Source organism: Ctenopharyngodon idella, chromosome 8 (genome assembly GCF_019924925.1).
Source record: "Ctenopharyngodon idella isolate HZGC_01 chromosome 8, HZGC01, whole genome shotgun sequence".
Taxonomy (NCBI): Eukaryota; Metazoa; Chordata; class Actinopteri; order Cypriniformes; family Xenocyprididae; genus Ctenopharyngodon; species Ctenopharyngodon idella.
Window position 1 is genome coordinate 3,659,841 of NC_067227.1, and position 24,457 is coordinate 3,684,297.

At 37.4% G+C, this 24,457-nt stretch overlaps 1 protein-coding gene across 3 annotated transcripts in view; it reads left to right on the top strand.

Moving 5' to 3' along the window:
* Positions 1 to 24,457, top strand: part of agtpbp1 (ATP/GTP binding carboxypeptidase 1) — a 45,236-nt gene that overhangs the window by 5,704 nt on the left and 15,075 nt on the right. For all 3 annotated transcript variants that reach the window (XM_051902813.1, XM_051902811.1, XM_051902812.1), the window contains exons 4-23: positions 5,634 to 5,701; positions 5,811 to 5,874; positions 8,751 to 8,897; positions 9,085 to 9,216; positions 9,452 to 9,545; positions 9,685 to 9,722; positions 12,019 to 12,227; positions 12,330 to 12,507; positions 12,825 to 12,925; positions 13,809 to 13,925; positions 16,921 to 17,411; positions 17,893 to 17,976; positions 20,046 to 20,132; positions 20,240 to 20,388; positions 20,666 to 20,753; positions 20,855 to 20,999; positions 21,521 to 21,671; positions 23,343 to 23,523; positions 23,880 to 24,009; positions 24,103 to 24,234. In XM_051902813.1, the coding sequence (XP_051758773.1) occupies positions 5,634 to 5,701; positions 5,811 to 5,874; positions 8,751 to 8,897; positions 9,085 to 9,216; positions 9,452 to 9,545; positions 9,685 to 9,722; positions 12,019 to 12,227; positions 12,330 to 12,507; positions 12,825 to 12,925; positions 13,809 to 13,925; positions 16,921 to 17,411; positions 17,893 to 17,976; positions 20,046 to 20,132; positions 20,240 to 20,388; positions 20,666 to 20,753; positions 20,855 to 20,999; positions 21,521 to 21,671; positions 23,343 to 23,523; positions 23,880 to 24,009; positions 24,103 to 24,234 (2,786 nt within the window). The remainder of the gene's footprint in view (positions 1 to 5,633; positions 5,702 to 5,810; positions 5,875 to 8,750; positions 8,898 to 9,084; positions 9,217 to 9,451; positions 9,546 to 9,684; positions 9,723 to 12,018; positions 12,228 to 12,329; positions 12,508 to 12,824; positions 12,926 to 13,808; positions 13,926 to 16,920; positions 17,412 to 17,892; positions 17,977 to 20,045; positions 20,133 to 20,239; positions 20,389 to 20,665; positions 20,754 to 20,854; positions 21,000 to 21,520; positions 21,672 to 23,342; positions 23,524 to 23,879; positions 24,010 to 24,102; positions 24,235 to 24,457) is intronic.

Below are 24,457 nucleotides of genomic sequence, written 5' to 3' on the forward strand. Positions count from 1 at the left end.
AAAGGTATTATAAGGATTAACACCATGAATTTCTGTAAAGCTGCTTTGAATGTGTATTGTAAAACAAAGCAATACAAATAAAATGTACTGGACTATTATTGAATTTTATAGTAAGTTATTTATTTTAAATTCTGTTTTAGTACTTTAGCCACAATTTTTCATTAAAGTTATTAAACCTCAATAATATTATCACATTTTAACTTTTTTTTTTTGTAATAATTAATTTGTATTAATAAAACAGATTAACTGCAACAAATCCACACTCAACTACATAAATCTGTAGATATCTCTAAAATAAATGTATACCATTTAATACATCTTTAAATATTTAATAGAAATATTTAATTGATTTCAGTATCATTTAAAATTTTATTTTTGTAATCTTAATGGTGCATTATCAGTAAAAATATTATTAAAATTATTTAATGAACTGTCTTATTGAATGTCATAGTAAAAGTAGTTTTTTTATTTCTTTTTTAGTAGTAGTTAATAGTAATTTTTCAGTAAAATTTGACTGAAGTTTCTAAGGCAGATGAAGAAAGCTAAAGTGCACTTGAGATTGCATAAATGTCAAAATGTAATTAATTTATGAACTTCTGGTGATTATATGAACTAAGACTGCACAATATTGGAAAAAAACAGACATTACAATATTTTGTTTTTCTGCTATATATATTGCGATATTAAAACCGTTTCACCAGATGAATAGCTCTACTTGGAAAGAGTTAATCATTCTAGAATGATTGGTGTGATTTTGTTGGGGAGTGAATCTGCATAGACAATAATAAACAAATTACAAGCATAGATAAATACAATAGAATAATGATACAAATACTTTAGCCTATGTTTTTCATGCAAGTCTAACAGTATTCAGGTACAGAAATTGAATAATCAAATGGAAAATAACACTGCATAGTCTTCACTGTATAAATTATGCATAATTAATCTACAAAAGTGATTTTATCTTTGTATTTTGTTGTTTGATTAACATTAATGACACAGACAGCAGCAGGTTTATTAGGCTGCTGTCACTTTAAGAGCTAATGCACAGATCCAATATAATGATACGCATCTGTTTTCTTTCTCAGTTGTTTATGTTCAGCTCTGTGTGCGCGCACAGAAAACTTGTTCAGTTCAGTTCTCTTTCACATTTTCATGCACTCAAATGGTTTAAAATTGCTTGAATGTTTAAACTGACATGACTTAAAACACGTGCAAATGATGAACTTTCACTCTGATGGTTAAACACGTGCGATTCGATACATATGTTACTCTGTACTTGGATCCGTTTTGAAATGCATTTAGGTTTTTCTCTAATCTTTGCATGTGTCTCTTTGGTTACTCCATGTCCATCGGAGAGTTCAAAGTGATTGAATTTGAAACCATGCGCCGCCTCAGCCTGACATGTGTACTCTCCAGCCTTCTGCCATGTCATCAGATTCTGCACTTTTTATTTATGCGTGTGTACATCTAGGCTGGGATATGTTACAAGTTCATTTGCCATTAATGTTAGATGGAGTGGCTGTGTCTCGTGCGGGTGTCATTTAAGAGGGATCTTGGCATGCATAACTCAAGCATGCTGATATATTTAACGCTGGCCAAAGTTCTTGTTCTTCACGAGGTGTTGACTTTAGAAGTTCCACTGCTGCATGTTCTTGAGTGCTTCATTTTTTCAATTTCTCAAGTTGTTTTTAACGTGACTTTGCAGTCTTTCGTCTGTCACTAAATAGGTGTTGAGTTGATAGATGCTTCTTTTGTACTTTCTGTCCTAATAATAGAACCAGTAAACATGCGTCATTATTTTGCCAAAGGTTTAGTGTCATATGCAGTGTGCCGTTTTAAAATCTTAAATTAAAGATGAAATTTGTGGGGAGGGAGGGGAAATTATTATTAAATACTTTTTTTTTTTAATTAAGTCAATATCACATTTATACACTACCATTCAAAAGTTTACACCAAAGGTTGATAAAAATCAGTAATATTGTGAAGTGTTTTAAAACTGCATCATTACTCCAGTCTTCAGTGTCACATGATCCTTCAGAAATCATTCTAATTTGCTGATTTGCTGCTCAAGAAACATTTTATATTAATATCAATGTTAAAAACAGTTTTGCTGCTTAATATTTTTGTGAAAACTGACTTTTTTTTTTTTTTAGGATTATTTGATGTATAAAAAGTTCAAAAGATAAATGTCTTTACTGTCACTTTTGGTCAATTTATGAATCCTTGCTTAATAAAAGTATTAATTTAATTTAAAAAATCGTACTGACCCCAAATTTTTAAACGGTAGTATGTAATAAATAAATAAATACGTATATGCATACATAAATGCTACATTAATTCCATGAATAGCATAGTTTAAGCAAACTGTGATCATAAAATCTAATTTAGTGTGTCGAAACCATTTAATCTGAATTAAGCTACTATTCAAAAATAATGCAAATAATGCAAAGCTAAGATTCATCTGTTACTGAGGCAGATCCTCTCTCACACACACACATACACACGCCTCTCTTCTGGGCGAATGCCATACCAAAACATCTCTGCCATTCAAGGCCTGTGTCATAATAGTCCCTTTAACGCTTATGTTCCCAAGGCTTCTGCCAAGAAGACATTTCTTGAGTGATACATGGCTATTGGATTTTAAATGTTTAAAATGTGATGAATATGACAATCTAAATGTGTTTTAGAATCATATTTTCAGACGAAATGGAAAAACATTTCTGGGGGAAAAACAAATGTATAATTCTAAACTTCTCATTGGACACTCAAGCCAATGAGAAGTTATGGAAACCATATTATAAGTCTTAGTGCATTTTAATTGATCTTAAATTGCAACTCCTAGTGGATGCTGGTGGTACAGTAGTTTAGTTGTCTAGTAGGTCACCAGACCAATAGACTAGTCTGTCTTTGAACAGGGAACTTGTTTAGTTAATAATTAACACAGACATCTTGTGACCACCCCACATCGAGTTTGGGTCACAAAAATATTAAATTATTTGTATATATTTTAGTTTTTATCTACATATGTCTATTTCTATTTGTCTATGTATATATATATATTTTTAATTTAATGTATTTTAATGAGTTTGCATGTAAGCAATAAGGTACTCGAGGCTGTGCTGTATCGTGAATAAGTCACGGCTGAAGGGCGTTGTTATGCAACTCCTTCAGCCGCGACTTATTCACGATACAGCACTAGCCTCGAGTACCTTATTGCTTTTATAAAACGGTTACCACACAATACAAATATTAAAGCCAAAAATATGTATCTATGCAACTTTCATGAAGTAAAATCACTAAAGCCTTCCTTGCGCCTGAAAAAATAGTCCCTGACCGCGAACAGCAACAGAAGTTACATTATTACGCCATTAGATGGCGGCAAAGACTGTCTTTATGAGTGTGTCAGTCAATAGCAAAGACTTTTATATTGAAAATCTGAATTATTGTGAACACGGAACAAGATGCAACTGACAAATGCTTTGACTAGCGCTGTCAGTCACAGGAAAACCCCTTAACTGTTAAAAAGGACAGGATAATACATCAGACATTTAAACAGATTTTTTATTATGAACATAGGACTGACCTGAAGGAAAATGCTAAATCTGAATGCAGGTAATAAACTCCCTCACTCGATCTTTTTCTCACAATACTCTTCTACATAATACAGTAAGCTTCAATGAACAATATAAATTGAGAACATACAGTTTACGTTGCTAAGAGTGGTTGCTAAGGGTGTTGTGTAGTGATACACAGAACCGTTGGGTGAAGCGGTCATAGCCGTGTTTTATCGTGAATAAAACACAGCTATTGACCAATCAGAATCAAGGACAGGAGCTAACTGATTTATAATGAACAATTGAGCTGCATTTTCTAAATTCTGGGTGGCAGTTGAGAGAGTAGAGTTCCCATGACAACTGCTACGCATCCTCAACACAAAAGACTGCTGGAGTAACCACTAACTCTTCTCTCTCTCATTTATTGTTAAGGTTAGTTAAATTCATCAAACTGTTATTTACATGCTTTAATGTCCAACTAATTTGTTTCAATTGATTTATTTTATTAATCATTTTAAAGGGTTAGTCCACCAAAAAATTAAAATTCTGTCATTAATTACTCACCTTCGTGTCGTTCCACACCCGTAAGACCTTCATTTATCTTCAGAATACAAATGAAGATCTTTTTAATGAAATCTGAAAGCTTTCTTTCCCTCCATTGACAGCTACGCAACTACCACTTTCAAGCCCCAGACAGGTAACTTAGTAAAGACATCATTAAAATAATCCATGTGACTCCAGTGGTTTAACCTCAGTTTTATGAAGTGACTCACTCGAGTGCTTTGTTTGCACAAAAAACAACAACAAAAATATTTACCACTTTACAAAATATTAATCTCAGAAAGTGGTAAATTATGGTTTTTGGGCAAACAAAGCACTTGCGTTGCTTTATAAATTTGGAACGACATGAGGGTGAGTAATTAATGACAAAATTTTCATTTTTGGGTGAACTGACCCCTAAAGAGAGTTTCGTCATAGAGAAGTCCATTAGTTTATCACTTACCTGAGTCATTTGTGAGTTTAGGGTTGATGGTGAGGAAATTTTCCCACCGGTTAATCGATGTGTGACAACACTGGTTAATACCGGGATTGGGATGGGACATTCCCTGTTTTGCACCTCTCTTTTAAATCGCTAATTCAAATACACACGGCCGCAGGGTCATTCGTAACGGTCCGGAGCAAAGCGAGTGTTTTCAGGTAATTCCTATGGAAGTTGAGCTTATATGAATGAACTGAAAATGGTCCGTGCCAATAGACGCTCCGTTTTGAAAGCCCGTGCGCATTTTACTTTCGCTTTCAAATTAGCGCCAATTCAGGGGCGGCAACTGCTTGAAGGGTGGGTTATTATTCTTAATGAAAAACACAACAACTAGAAAAACACAACTAATCCTTTGCAGGTTCCCTATTAGCACTGGTTTTAAATCCAAAATATTGCAAAAATTAAAAAAATCTTCCGCCTTCATCTTGTCAGTCAGCTCCTCACTCTCGTTCAGCTTACACTGCATTGAGCAGATGTGTTCAGTTTTTAAATGTAGTGTCTGTTTTTTAACTAAACTAAATTATTTTTATTACTATAAAAAGTTAAAGCGATGGTGGGGCGGTGCCGTGGTGGGCAAGTGACGTAACCGGTGTTGCGGCTGAACACCGTCAACACTGACTATCGCAGCAAACCTACACGAGTTATTTTATTTTATTTTATTTTATTTTATTTTATTTTATTTTATTTTATTTTATTTTATTTTGAATCTTGTTTCCTCCTATTGAATTTATTTGGAAGCTTGCTTCCTCCCAAATTAAAAGATAAAAGATAATTGCGAGTCAGAATTGTGGGATATAAACTCATCAAGTCGAAAGTACTTTTTTTTTAGTTTATCTCACAATTCTGACTTCATAACTCGCAATTGCAAATTTATATCACACAATTCTGATAAATTTGAGAATTGCGAGATAAAAAGTCACAATTGGCCTTTTTATTTTTTATTCAGCGGTGGAAACAAGCTTCCTTCTATTATTTTTTTTAAGAACAACTGTTGAATCATGGGTTGTATGTTAACAGTATGTTTTTCCATGTTTTAGAGAAGACCCGTAAGGAGGTGGTGTCTAAAGGCTCTGGTGGAATGGAGGTCATTCTATCATCTCTCGAGGTACCATCACTCAGAGCTTTAGGCTTTACGCTGCCATGAAATCACACTCATTTTATCTTAGCTCAAGTTGAAGTGCTTTTCAGCTCCTAATTCACTTGATTCTGTACAGAACACACAAGATTTGCAGACCACTCTGAACATCCTCGGGATTTTGAACGAACTGTTGAATGTGGGTGAGTTTCAGTGTTGTTATTGTTAACTAAAACTTTTAAAAAATGTAAAATAAAATGTAAATCTTAGATGAAAAATTGGAGACTTAAAAAATGAGAAATGTTACCTTGGCAACTAACTGAAGTTAAATAAGTTTAAGTTGAAGCACTTAAATTATTTAAACTAAGGGCCAGGACTTCACCAAGCTGACAGTCAAACGTTGGGCCGTCAGTGAGTGAGCGTCTGTCAGGCTAGTTTTTGCAGTGTGTTCCACACATCATTTACAATTAATGCCTGGGTATTCATAAGCTGACGTTTTCGTGACTGTCCAAAGCACGCAAATATGAGTAAGCGATTGGTTGTTGCTAGCTGTAACATTCTAACACCATATTTCACACTGTACAAGTTTGGCACCGCAATGTGGGGAGCATGGTTTCAAAACCCCTCTTCTAAATTACAAGTGTGAAACTTTCCTTTACCCAGGGTTAAAAGCGGTGTTTAGAATGACGATAACCTGGGGTTAAGCGCAGTGTGAAAAACACTTTATAGTTATAGCAAAGACTGGAAGAGTTTGGTTTGTGTTGTCTACATGTCGCTGTGAAACAAAATCCACTTTTCATGCACTTCCAAAGGATGAGGACTTAAGCTTGAATTGATACGATAAAACCTACTCCATCGTACAAGTGCTGATGAAGCCTTCAGAGCTGAAATTCAGATATGGTAATGGGCGGTAGACCAATCACAACAGACCAATCCGAGAAGAGTAGGCTGTCTGAAAGGTGGGGTTTAGAGAGATGGAATCTTTTATCAAGCCATTTCAGACACTGAAGCTACAGTGTATATTATGAGAAAATTAAAGTGTGTATTGACTTAGGATGCATGTAAGCCTATTGTAGGAGACCTCCAAAACAAAATTTGGAACTTTTAATGGTGCAGTATGTAGTATTGACTGCTAGTGGTGGAAATGGGTGTTGCAGTCCAAATTCAAAATATTGGAGAGGGTTGTTTATCCCGCCCCCTCCTCCTCAGGCCCTGTTTAAACTAGTGTGTTTTCATTTTAAAACACATAACTTTTGCTACGGTTATGCCTGTCCTTTACACTACACCGGTGTTTTCAACCCTCGAAGACGAAGACTCTTGTAAATGCTGCAGAGCCTAACTAAAACGGGGTCTGCAGTGTTTTTCAAATTCTCCGTTTTCGAGGTTCGAAAACGCCGGGGTGGTGTAAACGACAGGCATAACCGTTGCAAAAGTTATGCTTTTTAAAACAAAAATGCACTAGTGTAAACAGGGCCTGAACTGCAGTCTTTGCTGGCTTTGTTGTCACTTTTAGCAGCCATTTTGCAGTTAAACTCTGCATTTTTTTTTTTTTTTTAATACTGCAGCTGCCTATATGCACAAGAGGCAACTGTTTACACTTGTACGCGCATGCCCAGTGTGCATGAACGGTCATGTGACATGCGTTTTCGGGTCATGTATTGTAGACTGAGATCGTTTCTAAAACGCTGAGGAAATGCCAGTGTAGACGAGGATCGTTTTCATTTGAAAACGCCGGTCTTCATTGGCTGCCCACGAACAACGTCTACTTTGACCTGCCCTCAAACACTGTAGAGGGCTTTTCACACTTGAAATGGTTAACCTTAGGGCTTTTCACACTGCGCTTAATCCTGGGTTATATTCGTTCTAAACACCGCTTTTAACCCTGGGTAAAGGAACATTTCACACTTGTAATTTAGAAGTAGGGTTAGCACCTCTTTTTACCCGGGGTTATGAAACCCTGTTCCAGAGGAGGGTTAGCACCATTTTTGCGCTGTTAACCCCGCATTGCGGTGCCAAACTTGTATGTCAAATGCTGACAGAAAACGCAACAATTTGAGTGAAGAAGAGACCATTTCATTCTTACCTTTATGGTCCAAAATGTTCATTCAGTATAAACTCGATAGTACAGTCTCAATACGAGGATGCGCAAAGCTAGAGCTATGTAAACAGGTCACGTGCTGCGTTTATCCAATCAATGACACTGGCACCGCAAATATGCAAATAAGACCATAACCCAGGGTTTAGGAATGTGCAATGTGAAACGTCAGTTTATGCATACCCAGGATTAATTGTTAACCCCGGGTAAATTATGAGCAGTGTGAAACTTGAGGCAAGATATCCCAGGATTCCGTTTACCCCAGGTTTACAATGACCCAGGGTTAACTATTTCAAGTGTGAAAAGCCCTCCTTTGTCATTTCATAACCCTGGTTTAAAAAGTGGTGCTAACCCTTCTTCTAAATTTAGAAATTTAGAAGCGCAGCGTGAAAAGCACTTAGTTTTAACGAAGACAGGAAGAGTTTGGTTCTTGTTGTTGACATGTCGCTGTGAAATAAAATCCACTTTGATGCACTTCCAAAGGATGAAAACTCTAGCTCGAATTGATATGGTAAAACCTACTCCATCGTTACTGTTTGTACAAGTGCTGAGGAAGCCTCTGGAGCTAAAATTCAGATATGGTAATGGGTGGTAGATCAATCACAATAGACTGACTCATCTGACCAATCAGAGAAGAGCAAGCTTTCTGAAAGGAGGGGTTTAGAGAGACAAAAGCCTTTATCGAGCTGTTTCAGACACTGTGAGAAAAGAGGTGATGCTGCAATGTATATTAAAAGAAAATTAAAATGTGTTTTGACTAGGAGGAGACCGCCAAACAAAATTAGGAACCTTTAAAATAGCATAATAGTGGTGCTTTAAGTGGCACTCCTAGACTTCCATGAAAAGTCTAGACACTAGAATCAGCTCAGAGAAGCTGTAATCAGGAGACTTCAGTCAAAACAGTGTGTTTCTGAAGGACAGAATGGCTGTGTCAGGTCTAGCGTAATGTTTCTTTGACTCTAACTGCTGTACTTGCTGTGGTAGGTGGAGGCCGTAGGACCGGAGTGTTTGTGTCTAAAGGAGGAACAGCGATTCTGCTGCAGCTGCTAGTGAGCTCCAGCAAAGACCCTCCTGCCAATGAGGAACTAATGCTTCTCATTCATTCTCTACTGATCAAAGTCGGCCCGAAAGGTACAAAAGACAGCTTTGCTAACCCTGTAAACTAAAATCAGAATACACAATATTTGGTACAATCCAAACACCTTCTTGTAAGTCTAGGTTTATTATTTATCTATTTGAATCTGTTGAAGTTTGATTAAGATGTCAGAAATTGCAGTGGACAAATGAACAATTTCCAGTGACATCACTTCCTCTTCAGACAAGAAGTTTGGTGTTAAAGCGCGTCTGAACGGGGCTCTGAATGTGACTGTGAATCTAGTGAAACATAATCTGCAGAACTTCAAGCTGTTGTTGCCATGCCTGCAGGTGCTTCGGGTCTACTCAAGCAACTGTAAGTTCACTCGCATTACATTTTAGGTGCTCTCTGTAGTAAATTTACAATGAGAAATACCTTTGCAATATGCTGATATGAAAAAATATGATCATATATATATATATATATATATATATATATATATATATATATATATATATATATATATATATAAAATCACAAAATATATATCACAAAATATAACATTCGGAAGGTGAACTTCATCAAGATTTTCTGTCTTTTTTTTTTGTAGCTGTAAATGCAGTGTCACTGGGAAAAAGTGGCGCTTTGGAGATCATGTTCGAAATTATTGGACCCTTTAGCAAAAAGAGCACCACTCTGCTGAAGTATGTAGTGCGTGTTCTTGTTTACTAGATCTGAGAAGGATATAATGGACATTTTGTCTAATTGTTGCAAGAATGATATTGATAATTAATTTGACTTTATTTTTTCTTGATTTATTTATTTGATTTTTTCCCAACACAGGGTGACCTTGGACACACTGGCAGCATTACTGAAGTCTGGTAAGATGCATCCTTTGGATGAATCTCATAAAAAAGAACGTCAATATTAAACACCCATAATGAAGCCCATATGACATGATTTGTGTATGATTAAATTTTCATTATAGTTTTAGTAATTTCCGTTACTTTAAACGGAATTACTTTAAAAATAAATGGAAATGGAAATTATAAAATTATATAATTTAAATCATGAAGTATTTATAAATTGTAGTAGTTTGTTGTACTTCCTTGCATGTATGTATTATAGTAATGATAATAATAGGAATAATGCAAAGAAAGAACATTTTCCAGATCTCTTGATTTTTACTTAAAATAATTATATATTTATACACCTGTGCATGCATATATATATATATATATATATGCATGCACAGGTGGTTCCAAGTCAGTTTAATCACCATTCTATATTAATGTGCTGCTTTCATTGAAGCACACACACACACACACACACACACACACACACACACGTCACTTACACAGAGAGATCAGCGATTGCGCTGCACACACAAAGAAACATTCAGGAGCACAGAAACTTGTTGTCAATGCTGCTCCGCAACTTTTATTAGTGAAATAGCTTCACTACTGAATCGTTACATTATATTTCTCAGCAATGAGGGAGTAACATCGCTGGTTTTGAAGTAATTAAACTCACAGCTTCATTGTTTGTAGAGAGAGACGCTGAACAGACGCAGGTCATTCACACATGCGTCTCTCTCTTTCTGTCTCTCTCTCTCTCTCTCTCTCTCTCTCTCTCTCTCTCTCTCTCTCTCTCTCTCTCTCTCTCTCTCTCTCTCTCTCTCTTTCTCTCGATAGTTAATTCAAATAAATGCTTTAATTCGTTCATTCAAATTAATGTAATCTTACGCACTTATCTCTGTTTCTGATTTAAATCAGCCAGAATGCTAGATCTAACAAGCCGTAGCTGATGAAAATAACCTCATTTTTACCCTTCCGGTCATTTTTACCGTTCCAGCTTTAACTTGTCAATGCTGACAAATGACCATGGTATTAGCGGGATAATCCATGGGTAGCTGTGATTAAATGATTTGAATGCACTCCGCTTTGCAATGGGTGGTTCTTTGTCTCCACATTGTGCATTAAAATTGTTTAATGTACAGCTAGATGTGGATTTTTCCTTAGATATGGTAATGTTGTGATTATTACAATTTAAAATAGCTGTTTTCTGTTTTACTATATTCTTAAATGTTTGATTTATTCATGTGATGTTAAAGCTGAATTTTCAGCATTATTACTCCAGTCTTCAGTGTCACATGATCCTTCAGAAATCTTTCTAATATGCTGCTCAAGAAACATTTCTTGTTATTATCAATGTTGAAAGCTGTTGTGCTGCTTAAAGGGATAGTTCACCCAAAAATGACAATTATCCCATGACTTAGTCACCCTCAAGCCATCCTAGGTGTATATGACTGTTTTCTTTCAGACGAACACAATCGGAGATATATTTAAAAATATCCTGGCTTTAAGTTCAAATAAAAAATATTCAAATAACTAGCTTCCAGCAGACGACCATACGCATACTGCCCAAGCCAAAAGAGTAATCCTCTGACGCGATGAAGGAGTATCGTAAGCTTATACGTCTCTCGCGGTTCAAACAAACTCAAGCTCCTCTTCTCTTATATTGAAATCCTCTGACATTTCTCTTTGAAAATTCTAATTTTTCGTGACCTGTGATTCGTTTTGCTCTATCCTCTGCGCTTCTGCATTCGTCATTACGCTGTGCGTCGGGTCAGAGGTCACTCTTTCACCGCAAATTGATGTGTACGGCCGAAGCTAGTTATTATATTTAAAATTTGGATATTTTTTTTATAAAAACCCATCATTTCACTTCAGAAGGCCTTTATTAACCCCCTGGAACCGTATGGATTACTTTTATTATGGATGGATGCATTTAGTTTTTTTGGCTTCAAAATGTGGCTCCCCTTCACAATCATTATAAAGCTTGAAAGAGCCAGGACATTATTTAATATAACTCCGATTGTGTGTCTCAAAGAAAAAAGTCATATACACCTAGGATGGCTTGAGGGTGAGTAAAATCATGGGGTCATTTTCATTTTTGTGTGAACTATCCCTTTAAAAGAAATGTTATTTTAAATAAATGCTTTTTTTTTGTAACATCATAAATGTCTTTACAGTAACTTTTGACCAATTTAATGCCTCATTGATGATATTCATTATACACACACACACACACACACACACACATCCACTACTTTACACCTTGTTGCAGAGCTGTTAATTATGTCCGTAACAGGTCTTTCTTGTGTGTGCTCTTTAGGAATGAATGCCCGTCGGGCGGTGGACAGAGGATATCTTCCCACGCTACTTACAATCTACCAAGATTGGCACCGCAATGACACACGTCACCGCCACGTGGTCATCCGCAAGAGCATTCTGGGATGCATCAAAAACCTCACTAACATTAAGCTTGGCAGGAAGGCCTTCATCGACTCCAATGGGATGAGGATCCTTTATAACGCATCCACTGTATGAAAGTTTTATATAAAGTTTTATTTTATTGGTAATATTATTGGAATGTGCCAAACAGCTTCAGCACAGTGTAAAGATATATTACTGTGATGTGTTCAGGAGTGCCTGCCCGTCCGGACACTTGATCCACTGGTCAATACCTCCAGCCTAATTATGAGGAAGTGCTTTCCAAAGAACCGCCTACCACTGCCTACCATTAAAAGTGTCTTTCTCCACCCGCTGCCACACGTACCAGCTGGTGGACCAGTGGCGCAGCTGTATAACCAGCCGCCAGGAGGTAAAACACACTCGCAGGTGCCAGAAGGGGGGTATTTTTATTGGTCTTGGTACATAATCATTCTGAATCTCAACTTATGGTCAAAATGAAGTCAAAATGCACCTTTCCTGTTATTATGCAGGTGATTTATCAATCCTCAATGGACAAAATCAAGTCCCGTCCTTAAAAAAAAAAAAGAAAAAAAAAAGTCAGCTTGCAGAAGTAAAATTGGTTGCAAATGCTTTTTCTTTGTCCTCCACTCACTTCAGCATAGAGTGTCAGTGTTGTTTGATGTGAGTAGCATCAGTGGTAAGAGATCCCTGTGTCTTCTGTGTTAGTGGATGATGTAGTTGATGAGAGCGATGAGAATGAAGCTACAGAGGTCGACACAGAAAATGACACCGAAAATGAGGAGGATGAAACCGGTCACAAATCACAGGTAATGGTGGTCTCATTAAACTTCAACTGATGTGGGTCTTTTAATGGCTGATACCAATATTTAGAGAACATGGTGACTAATGGAGATTTATAATGTGATATCTAATATTTATATGGCTGAATCTCAAAACAAATGTCATGTTCCCCCTACATACTGTTTTTGCAAATTTGTCACCCCAATTCTCATTATTGTAATTATTAAATAATAGAATTTTCTTTGAAATTTTTTTCAAATTTTGAGGTGAAAATGACCCAAGCAGTTTTTGTGTGGTTCACAGATACAGTACAAATACAGTATAACAATATCAAATGCGATACAATCAGTGATATTTTAGTATTCTTTATATACTATTATAGTATTTATTAATATTTTGAATTAGCTTTTATTTTTGTTTTTTTTTTTAAGTTTCATGTTAATTTATGTTCATTTCTTTTGAAATTCACCATTATCAAATCACATTATAAATTATTAATAAATTAAAATGATTAAATTCATAAATAATAAATTACATTTTGGTACCATTTAAAGTAAATAAAGTCATTTTTAGTAAGTTCTAGTAATTTTTTTTTATGTTCTTTTTTTTATTTTTTTTTATATATATTTCTATTTATCTTTAATTTAGCTTTATTTCAGTTTTAGTACTTAAACTTATTACGTTTTATACTCATTATTATTTATTTCAGTTAGATGCCAAGGCAACATTTCTCATTTTCATTTAGGTTTAAGTTTTTCGTCTAGTATTTATATATTATCATGTTTACGCGATCCTATTCAATGAATACTTGTTTCTACTCGTTGGCCTAAATGGGGGTTTAGAATATTTGTAAAAGAGCCATCAAAGTTCTGGAAAATTGATGTTCATCAGGTTTGTTATGCACTACAGAATGATGACATAGAGACAGATATCAACAAACTGCGGCCCAGACAGATCAGCATACGTCCATTTGATGAGCTCAGAGTCTACGAGCATTTCTGTCGGGAATTCACCGAGAATTTTGAGGTGAGGACATTTCCTATTAACTGATGAAAGGTCAGTAAAAATGCATGTAAATTAAAAATGACTGATTGCAAAATAGCAGACACAAAAATGCTTGATAAAAGGTTTTAAGAATTTAAGTTAATTTTGCTCTTTTATTTCTCCATAGCACAAACATTCACATCTTAAAAGGAAACTCATTTCTCTTGGGGCATTTTCAGACCTGTAGATCGTTTGCTTTGTTCCGAAACAGGGACTTAATTTGTTACAATGTAGCATTTTCTTCTTGGTTCAGTTCGCTGTCACAAGGCAACATTTTAAAGCGTACCAAAATGTGTGTATACAAGTCACATATGAGTAAAACTGGCCTCTTATTGGTCAGAGTTTCCTCTGCGTCATCCATCAAGATGGATTGACAAGTTCACTCTGTGATTCATCTTAAGAAGGCTATGAACAGAGGTATATAGTAATAAAAATCATTTAGTTCAGTTAGAGTACCGACACTACAATTAAAAACTGAGGCCCTGTTTACACTAGTGCGTTTTCGCTTTAAAACAGCGTTAAAATGAAAACGATCCTCGTCCATACTGGCGTTTCCACTGTGTTTCAGAAACGATCTCCGTCTACACTACTCAATCGAAAATGCATATCACATGACCGTTAATGCACACTGGACATGCACTTACAAGTGTAAACAGTTGCGTCTTGCGCATGTAGGCAGCTGCAGTATTATAAAATGCAGAGTTTAACTGCACAATGGCTGCTAAAAAGCAACACAAAGCCAGCAAAGCATGCAGTTCCATCTCCATGTTATTGTTTACATGGTTGTCGAGGCTGGTGTGTTACAGAGCCGATGAGAGAGATGGCTCTGGGCTGCGTTTCCCAAAAGCATTGTAAGTTGATTATATAGCCAACAAAGGTCTCTACGATCAATTTAGGCTTACGATGCTTTTGGGAAATGCAGCTCTGGTCTGTTATTGTCGTGTTCTGGTAGCGTAATGTGGTCCATTTACACTGAAACACAACCCCGGTGTTTTCAAACTAAAACGAGTTCTGCAGCATTTTCCAAAGTCTCCTTTTTGAGGTCGAAAACGCTGGCGTAGTGTAAACAACAGGCGTAACCGTAGCAAGTTATTTAGTTTTTAAAACAAAAACGCACTAGTGTTAATGGGGCCTGAATGTGTCTGCTCATTGCAGCGTGAGCCGAACAAGAGTCGCAGCACAGACCTGCAGCAGGAGTCAAGGTGATGATACACGGGGCAACTTTTTGAGCAATGTTGCCATCAATGGGCAACCTGGTGAGACACAGGGCAACTAATTAGGGCAACTAATCAGAGAGGAGCAAATCTATTGCCAACCCAATAAATACTTTATTATTAAACACTTGTTTAGCACTTTATTTCAACTTTTTAAATATTTTCTTCATTTTTATTAAATATAAATGCCTTTCTGATCGGATTTGTGGTGGGAAAGAGTGAGTTTGGCAAAAAGCGGATTCGAACCCCGGTTGATCGCGTCAAAAGCTACTTTCACGTGCCATACTCCCTACGGCCTACGCCACTGCAGACGGTACATGAAGCATGTCTTTTTAGCATTTAACTAAAAATATTCGATGGCTAAATTACAGCCTAAGTACATTTAAATTGGACATCTGTTGGTATTTTAAGCATTAAATGAGGTAAATTCCCTGTTTTGAGTTGACAAATGATAACTTGCCAGTGTAAAATGATATAAGTTCACGCTCCTTTTCTTCGCTCCACTGCCCCTGATAGGCCGCCATCTTGTTTGAATTTTTTCGGCAATCTCCTAGCCGGTCATGTGATTGGCTGCTAGCATTCTGATTGGAGGATCTCAAAAAATTGCCCACTACCTATCTAAAGTATCCAGATAGAAATTCGTTGCTCATTCTCAATGGGAAAGTGCCCAAGCAACATTGTTTGGCAACATTGCCCGGCAACATTGCTCAAAAAGTTGCCTCGTGTATCATTATCTTCAGATTTCATTTATCACGAGAGTCAGTGAGGAGCTGACTGACAAGACGATGGCGGAAGATTTGGTTTTTAAAGCAAAAATGTAAAAGCACCTATTTGGCAATATTTTGGATTTAAACCCAATGCTAATGACAACCTGCAAAGGATTAGTTGTGTTTTTCTAGTTGATGTTTTTCATTAAGAATAGTAATGAACCCACCATTGAAGCAGTTGCCGCCCCCGAATTGGCTCTAATTCGAAAGCAAAAGTAAAATGCGCCTGTGCGGCATTCATAACGGTCCGTGTCCACAGGCGTGGAGCAGAGCGAGCGTTTTCAGTTCATTCCTATGGAAGCTTAACTTTCATAGCTCGCTCCGCTCTGCACCTTATGTGACAGTGCAGTTCGAATTAGCGATTTAAAAGCAAAGCGTAAAAAAGGGGAAAAACTCCACCACCTCACCAAAATTTCCTCACCATCACATCCCTAGTACAATCAAGAACTAACTGATAAAAATTATATATATTTAATTATATTTAATTTATATTTAAAATTAATAATGTAGTTGGTTAGAGTGGGAATCAAGGCTTCATTGGGACAGCATTCTTGCAATGTATAGAGAAAAGCAGTTACACAGCATTTTAAGATGAAGAGGTGCTCTTTGTTTTTCAACTGCGGTAACTAATGTGTCCACTCAAAGAATCAGACAATGCTGCTTGTTATAAAACACATTTCCCATTATGAATTATGATACCACTTAGTCCGTTGGGTCGGATTTCTTTCTCACCTCAACCGAACCGCCCCAGAGTTCATTTGCAATCGGGCCGAGAACACCTCGTTCAGGCGATCTCAGAGCCATTGTTTTGGTGTGGATCTGAGCACGGTTGCCGTGTTCATGTGTGCCCAAGTGAACCGAACTAAGGGAGAAAATGCACCAGGTTTCGAAACAAACACTCCAAACGAGCCAGGTGTGAAAAAGCCCTTTTGAACGGTAGTGAATGTCATACTGAAAAATCATCGGGGGTGATCACTGTTTCTTTTTTGTTCTCAGGACAATGATTTTGAAAGCCCAAGATCTGTCATTCCTCTATTAAGCGTCAATCCAGAGCTTCATCGTTCCATCATCATTCCCACCACGCCGACATCCTCAGGGCCTCAAAACAGACGTTCCCCACAGGGGGACGCTCTGCTACCCAAGTCAGATGGATCACCTCTGGAGCTGGACAGCATCTCTATATCAAAAAGCCCAGATGGCAAATCGGACTGCGATCTGGTCTATAGTTTGGGTCGTCTGGTTCTAGATGGTGGCGTGAATGGAGGCTCTGTGGATGGGCCTCAGGAGGAGGGTGGGGAACAAGCCGAGCTCGAAGTGCCAGACACAGCGGCACTGCTGCCACTGCATGACCCTGACCTCTACTTAGAGATGGTGAAGAGTACGCGCTCAGTGCCTGGCTACACAGAGGTGGCATACCCAGATTACTTTGGGCATGTGGCACTCAACCTCCGTGAGCCCATTCTAGAGAGGGTTTATGGTGTGCAGAGGTACTACACAAATATTTTACTTTTTTTTTTTTTTTTGCTGTTAAAAATAATACTTGAAAGCGTAAACAAACCCACAAATTCTTATTTAATTCAGTGACGATATTCCAAACCTGTTGCTTTTTTTTTTCTTTTTCTGTGGAGCACAAAGGGAGATGTTCAGCTGAATGTTCACGCTGCTCTTTTCCATACAGCAAAAGCCAGGGATTGTCAAGATTCAAAAACTCCATAAAGCATAATAAAAGTGTCTTGTGAACTATATTCCAAATCTTCTGAAGACATATGAAAGTTTTATGTGACGATCAAACCGAAAATTTAAGTTATGAGCTTGATAACTCACTGAATGTTTTGTGTGGAAAAGAACGTTCTTCAGAACATCTCATTTTGTGCTCCACAGTAGAAAGAAAGTTAAGAGGCTGAGTAAATGATGACAGAATTGTAATTTTTGAATGAACCATTCAGTTAAGACATTCTTTTTCAACAGAATGAAGATCTTCCAGGACATTGAGAGGCTCATTCACCCCAGTGACATCCTCGATAAAGTCGTATATGACTTAGACAATCAGAGGTCAGTGTGCAATTTTTACAAAGGGAGTGTCTGAAAGAGAAGTAAACTGTCTTGCTATGATGAGCTAAACAAATTCAAGTGTTTTTAATACAATATTCTTAATTACAACATTTATTTTGATTCAACTAAATAATAAAAATATTAATGAAAGGTCCTTTTGACTGAAAAAATGTAAAAATATAAAATATTTTAATTTTAGAATTTTAGATTTTTTAGTCATGTAAAAAATATTTAAAAATTAATAATAATTATTATTATTATTATTATTAGGGGCCAAGCACCTATGCTTTTGTTAGTGTTCTTATTATTATTCTTTACTTTTTTTCCAATCTTGAGTCTATGACAACTGCTTGTGGGAAAATGATGAAATTTGGCACACAGATTTAGAGCACATTCTCATCAGTAACCACAGTCATTTTTGAGTCCCTAACTCAATGCCTCTAGCGCCACCAACTGTCCAGATTTTCACTTAACGTTTATGCTAATAACTTTTGAACCGTAAGGGCTAGAAATCTTTTTTCCTCTGATTCCTTGGCTCAAGAAGATTTGATTTCCGAAAAACTTTTTTGAACTTTTTCCTAGACAATTCGTACGATTTTCATACAAAAATTGTATCACATCACCTTTAGGCCATCCTGGCAAAAAGTTATTAAAAGCTTTTTGATGAAGAGCATGCCACATTGCATGTGAGGCTATATCTCCGCAATGTTTTTGCCTATTGTGACGAATCTTGGTACATGTCATCACAAGCATGACCTGAAACTACATGGTGTTTCAGCACAGTGCCACCTACTGGTCGGGAGATATTAAAAAATGGCTTTTTTTGCTTATAACTTCTGAACCGTTTGCCCAAAAATCATAAAAGTGGTCTCATTAGATTCAGTAATGCAATGGTAGCCAATTTTCTCATGTCGGCTATATTGAATTTTAAAGTGAAATGCAAAAATGGGTCATTGGTACTATGCCCTGAAGGTACTCTTAAAGTTTCTAGACAGCGCCACCTTCTGGTCAAAACTTGAAAATGACTTTTCAAAAAATGCGAATGGCTTTGGATTAATTTAGCCTATTTTAACGAAATTTGAGTTTCTTTGAGTCATACCAAGAACAATTATGCCATGTTCGGTCGAACTTGTCTGCCATTTTGAACTTTTTTGAAAACCTACTTTTTCTAACTCCTCCTAGACCTAGATTTTCACCAAAATCGGCTCATATCATCTTCAGACCATGCTGCCAAAAAGTTATTAAAGCTTTTTGACTGACCAAACTGTTCTCAAATAATGCTTCCAAAAATTTGATGGCAAGGTGCCAAGCTGATTCTGAAGCTGTATCTCTGCTAACTATGTATTTGTCATTGTCTCCTCACACTGATCTCAAAACATCAATTTGGTAACAGCGCCACCTATTGGTCAAACACCATAAGCAATGAAATCATATTACATGTGACTGAATTTATCTATGTACATATATTTTCAGTCATTTTGACTAAAATCATATAAAAATGTCTTTAATTACTTATTGTTGCAGTTGGTCTGATGCTCCCAGCCATGCTAGCATAACTCATCATGCCTTTTTTTTGTGCTTGGCCTTATTAATTGCTGCTTGTAGCTATATATATATTTATTATTATTATTATTATTATTATTATTATTATTATTATGAATGTTTAATTATTTTAAATTTTAATGTTTTTTAATTATTTTTTATTTTATTTTTGACTAGAATCAACACCCATTATCTATCATGGAGCTGCATTTTGCACAATCGTGAAATAACACAGATTTTATCATCTGGTGTATATCAGTATATCAATAATTCCACTTTTCTGTTTCTTGGTAGAAATAGAATGGATGAAGTTGAAAAAAAACTGTGTTCATAAACTAACACTTTAATCTGTGTTAGATTTCTTTTTTTAACTAACTGCTCAGGTTTATGGGATATCACAGATATGACATGCCTCTGTACTGAATTGAATTGTTTCACACAAACCCAGGCTGTCTTTGTTTCTCTGAGTTACTCAAAATATGTGAATCATCAGTGTTAATTTATTTGTCTGTTCAAAACTGTTTCAGTTGTCCAGTTATTGACAACGGGGAGTCTCTCAAGTTCAACTCTAAATTTGAGTCTGGAAACCTACGGAAAGCAATACAAGTCAGAAAGTATGTGCAGAATAAACATTTTTGTTGTTGTATGAATGTGCTTTTCATAAAATGAAGAAGCTGTTTCTTATTTTTCCATTCTGTGTATTGCCTGTTTCTTTTGGCAGGTTTGAGTATGACTTGATCTTGAACTCTGATATCAATAGTAATCACTATCACCAGTGGTTCTATTTCGAGGTGGGCAATATGCGTCCCGGAGTTCGTTATCGATTCAATATAATCAACTGTGAGAAGTCAAACAGCCAATTCAATTATGGTGGGTCATTTCAAGCATTAGTACAAAAACATACTCTACTCAAGTTCACAAACACAGATGTGAATAGTGATAGTTACATTCAAATGTCTGTGTCATTAAACTGGATTATTAAGTAGTGTTATGAATTGTGCTAGTGCTAGAATGTCATGTGTTACTTTGGATGTTGTACAGTATTCAGCTACTTAAATGCACTCGGTCAACCCATCTTTAAAGTCAGAGTGGGTTTGTCAGGTTTTTGTCTGATTTTTGCCTGCTGGTCTTTCCTGTGGTGTGACAGGTATGCAGGTGCTCATGTACTCTGTACAGGATGCCATCAACGGCAGGCCCCAATGGGTTAGAACAGGATCAGACATCTGCTACTACAAGTAAGTACCGGCCTTTTATGTTGTATACCGTTGCATTGTAGCCTGTAAAAGTGCATTGATTTGTAGGTTGTCATGCATTGACCTCTATTCTTATCACCTAGGAATAATTTCTCACGAAGCTCCATTGCAGCCGGAGGGCAAAAGGGCAAATCATACTTCACCATGACCTTCACTGTGACCTTTCAGCATAAAGATGATGTTTGCTACTTTGCCTATCATTACCCATACACCTACTCGATGCTGAAGGTACTATACAAATGTACCCTCCCTAAATTAATGCAACATCTGATGTACAGTAATACATGAATGTGTCTTATCAAGAAGCACATTAGTTTGAATAATATTCCTAAACTCACATACTTCTATATGTACTAAAATTATGTACTTTGCTGGTAATAAAAGTACCACCACAGTTGTACTTTTGACTATGTAGTAAGCCGGTTTGGGTGCAAAAAGTTGTGTTTTATATAACAGACTACACATTATATACTGTGATGTGCTGTAACAAACTTTACCTTAACATTCAGCATTACTGTTGGCGCTGTGGACTAGTGGTTTAGTGTGCATGCATTCTCTTTTAATATACCAATATTAGCCCAGTAAGCATGCATACTTCAGAAATTTACCAGAAAATGGATACCATCAGGGGACATATGGCATGATATTTTCAATATACCTTGATTTTACCATCATCCTAATATTGCATGCAATATAGTAGGATAGATGCAAAGTGGGATTCAATTTGATTTTGTTCCTTATTTGTTTAGATGCATCTGCAGAAGTTGAGTGCTTTGCGTACTGCTCAGATTTACTACAGACAGGATGATCTGTGTGAAACGCTGGGAGGAAACAGCTGTCCCCTGCTCACCATCACAGCCATGCCAGAATCCTCCAGCAATGACCATATCAGCCAGTTCAGTATGTAACACACACACACACACACACATAGGTACGTCACTGATAAACATACAGCCATAGCAATCAGTTTGGTGCAGGGGTGCAAAACTTAGTTCCTGGAGGGCCACAGCCCTGCAGAGTTTAGCTTCAACCCCAATTCAACGCATCTAATCCAGCTAACTACTTTTCTGCAAACTACAGGTATGTGTGTTAGATTCTTGCATTTTTATGCACTCTTGCATACACACTCTTTAGCAGTCGCTTTTATGAACGCTCATGAACGCTGTCACATGCTTTCTTATGCAAGCTCACATGCACTCACTCTCATGAACACACTCACATGCATCCTCATGCACGCTCACATGCACTCTCTCTGATGAACGCTCTCACATGCACTCACTCTCATGAACGCTGTTACATACTTTCTTATGCAAGCTCACATGCACTCACTCTCATGAACACTCATATGCGTGCTCATGCACACTCACATGCACTCTCTGATGAACGCCCTCACATGCACTCACTCTCATGAACGCTGTTACATGCTTTCTTATGCAAGCTCACATGCACTCACTCTCATGAACACTCATATGCGTGCTCATGCACGCTCACATGCACTCTCTCTGATGAATGCCCTCACATGCATGCTCACATGCACTCACTCTCATGAACGCTGTCACATGCTTTCTTATGCAAGCTCACATGAACACTTACATGCATGCTCATGCACACTCACATGCACTCTCTCTGATGAACACCCTCACATTCATGCTCTCATGCACTCACTCTCATGAACACTGTTACATGCTTTCTTATGCAAGCTCACATGCACTCTCGCTGATGAACACTTTCACATGGATCCTTTTGCACGCTCGCATGCACTCGCTCTCATGAACAAACTCACACGCATCCTCATACATGCTCACATGCACTCTCTCACATGAATGCGTCCTTGTGCATGCTCACATACACTCTCTCTGATGAATACCCTCACATGCACGCTCTCATGCACTCACTCATGAACGCTGTCACATGCTTTCTTATGCAAGCTCACATGCACTCACTCTCATGAACACTCATATGCATGCTCATGCACGCTCACATGCACGCTCACATGCACTCTCTGATGAACGCCCTCACATGCATGCTCACATGCACTCACTCTCATGAACGCTGTTACATGCTTTCTTATGCAAGCTCACATGTACTCACTCTCATGAACACACTCACATGCATCCTCATGCACGCTCGCATGCACTCTCTCTGATGAATGCTTTCATGCACATGCTCGAGTACACTTTCTAACATACGCTCTCATATGCACGCTCCACACAATCTCTCACGAACACTGTCATGCAGATTTTTTGCTCCCATGCAATTTTGCATGCTCTTTCACATGCTCTCTCATTCATGTGGATCGATTGTCGATTTCGATTGTCATTTCAACCTCTCATGCACTCTCGCATAAACCCTCTCATGCACACGCATTCACGAACACTCCCACATGCACTTTCTTATGCATGCATTCTTGAAAGCACTGGCTTACATGCTCTCATGCATTGTTGCATGCACTTTAACAGCACTCACTCAGGCAGTCTCCCATGCATTCTCTCATGCACACAGCCCATAATGCGATTGTCATTCCAGCCTCTGTGAATGAGTGTGGCTCACTCAGCTATGCTGTGTTTGTAGGACGCCGTCCAGTGGTGTTTCTGTCTGCGCGGGTGCATCCTGGAGAGACTAACTCTAGCTGGGTGATGAAGGGCACTCTGGAGTATCTCATGAGCTGCAGTCCTCAAGCCCAAAGTCTACGAGAGAGCTACATCTTCAAAATCATCCCCATGCTCAACCCTGATGGGGTCATCAATGGAAAGTATGTCAACAAACAACAAAATCACCTCCATGTTCCATACTGGTTCTGCAAATAAACGGAAGCTGTTTATACTGTTGATGACGCTGTTTTAAAAAAAGTATTCACCTCTTTCCTTCATCATTAGAGTGCAGCACAAACCAAGAATTTTATTATTATACAATTACATTTTAATACATATATGATATGGGCATGGAAATATACTGCATATTAAAAATAATGTAGATATTAGGATATTTTTTGTTAATACTCTTAATGAAAGTTATCACGCAGTGTTACTGATATTAGAAAAGGCAATACTTCTTCATGAACTTTATCTGTAATCACATATTTCCAATCTTTTTATGCTCACGATGCAGTCATCGCTGTTCTCTGAGCGGGGAGGATCTGAACAGACAGTGGCAGAGCCCCAACGCCGAGCTGCACCCCACCATCTACCACGCCAAGAGTCTCCTGCAGTACCTCAGAGCTACAGGAAGAACTCCACTGGTAAGAGAGCATCATATGATGAGATGAGAGAACTCTGTTTAAACTTTTTAATGACACCAGCAGTGTGTTTGTCTGTTAACTGTGTGTGTTTAGGTGTTCTGCGATTATCACGGCCATTCACGGAAGAAGAATGTTTTCATGTACGGCTGTAGTATTAAGGAGACGGTGTGGCAGACCAATGTCAACACCAGCACCTGTGACCTACAGGAGGACCTTGGATACAGGGTAACACATCTGCACAGTTATATACTAACCATTGGAAATCTTTTTGGCAACTTTGATGTATTATTTAGGTATAATCTGGCATTCACAACTCACAGCTCCTTCTCAGTCCATTCAGACCATTTATGAAAACTAACCTGAAAAATTGGGTTATTCACATGTAATGCCCACATTACATATAACTGCCCACATTTACATATTAGAGGAATTGGTCACCCAAAAAATG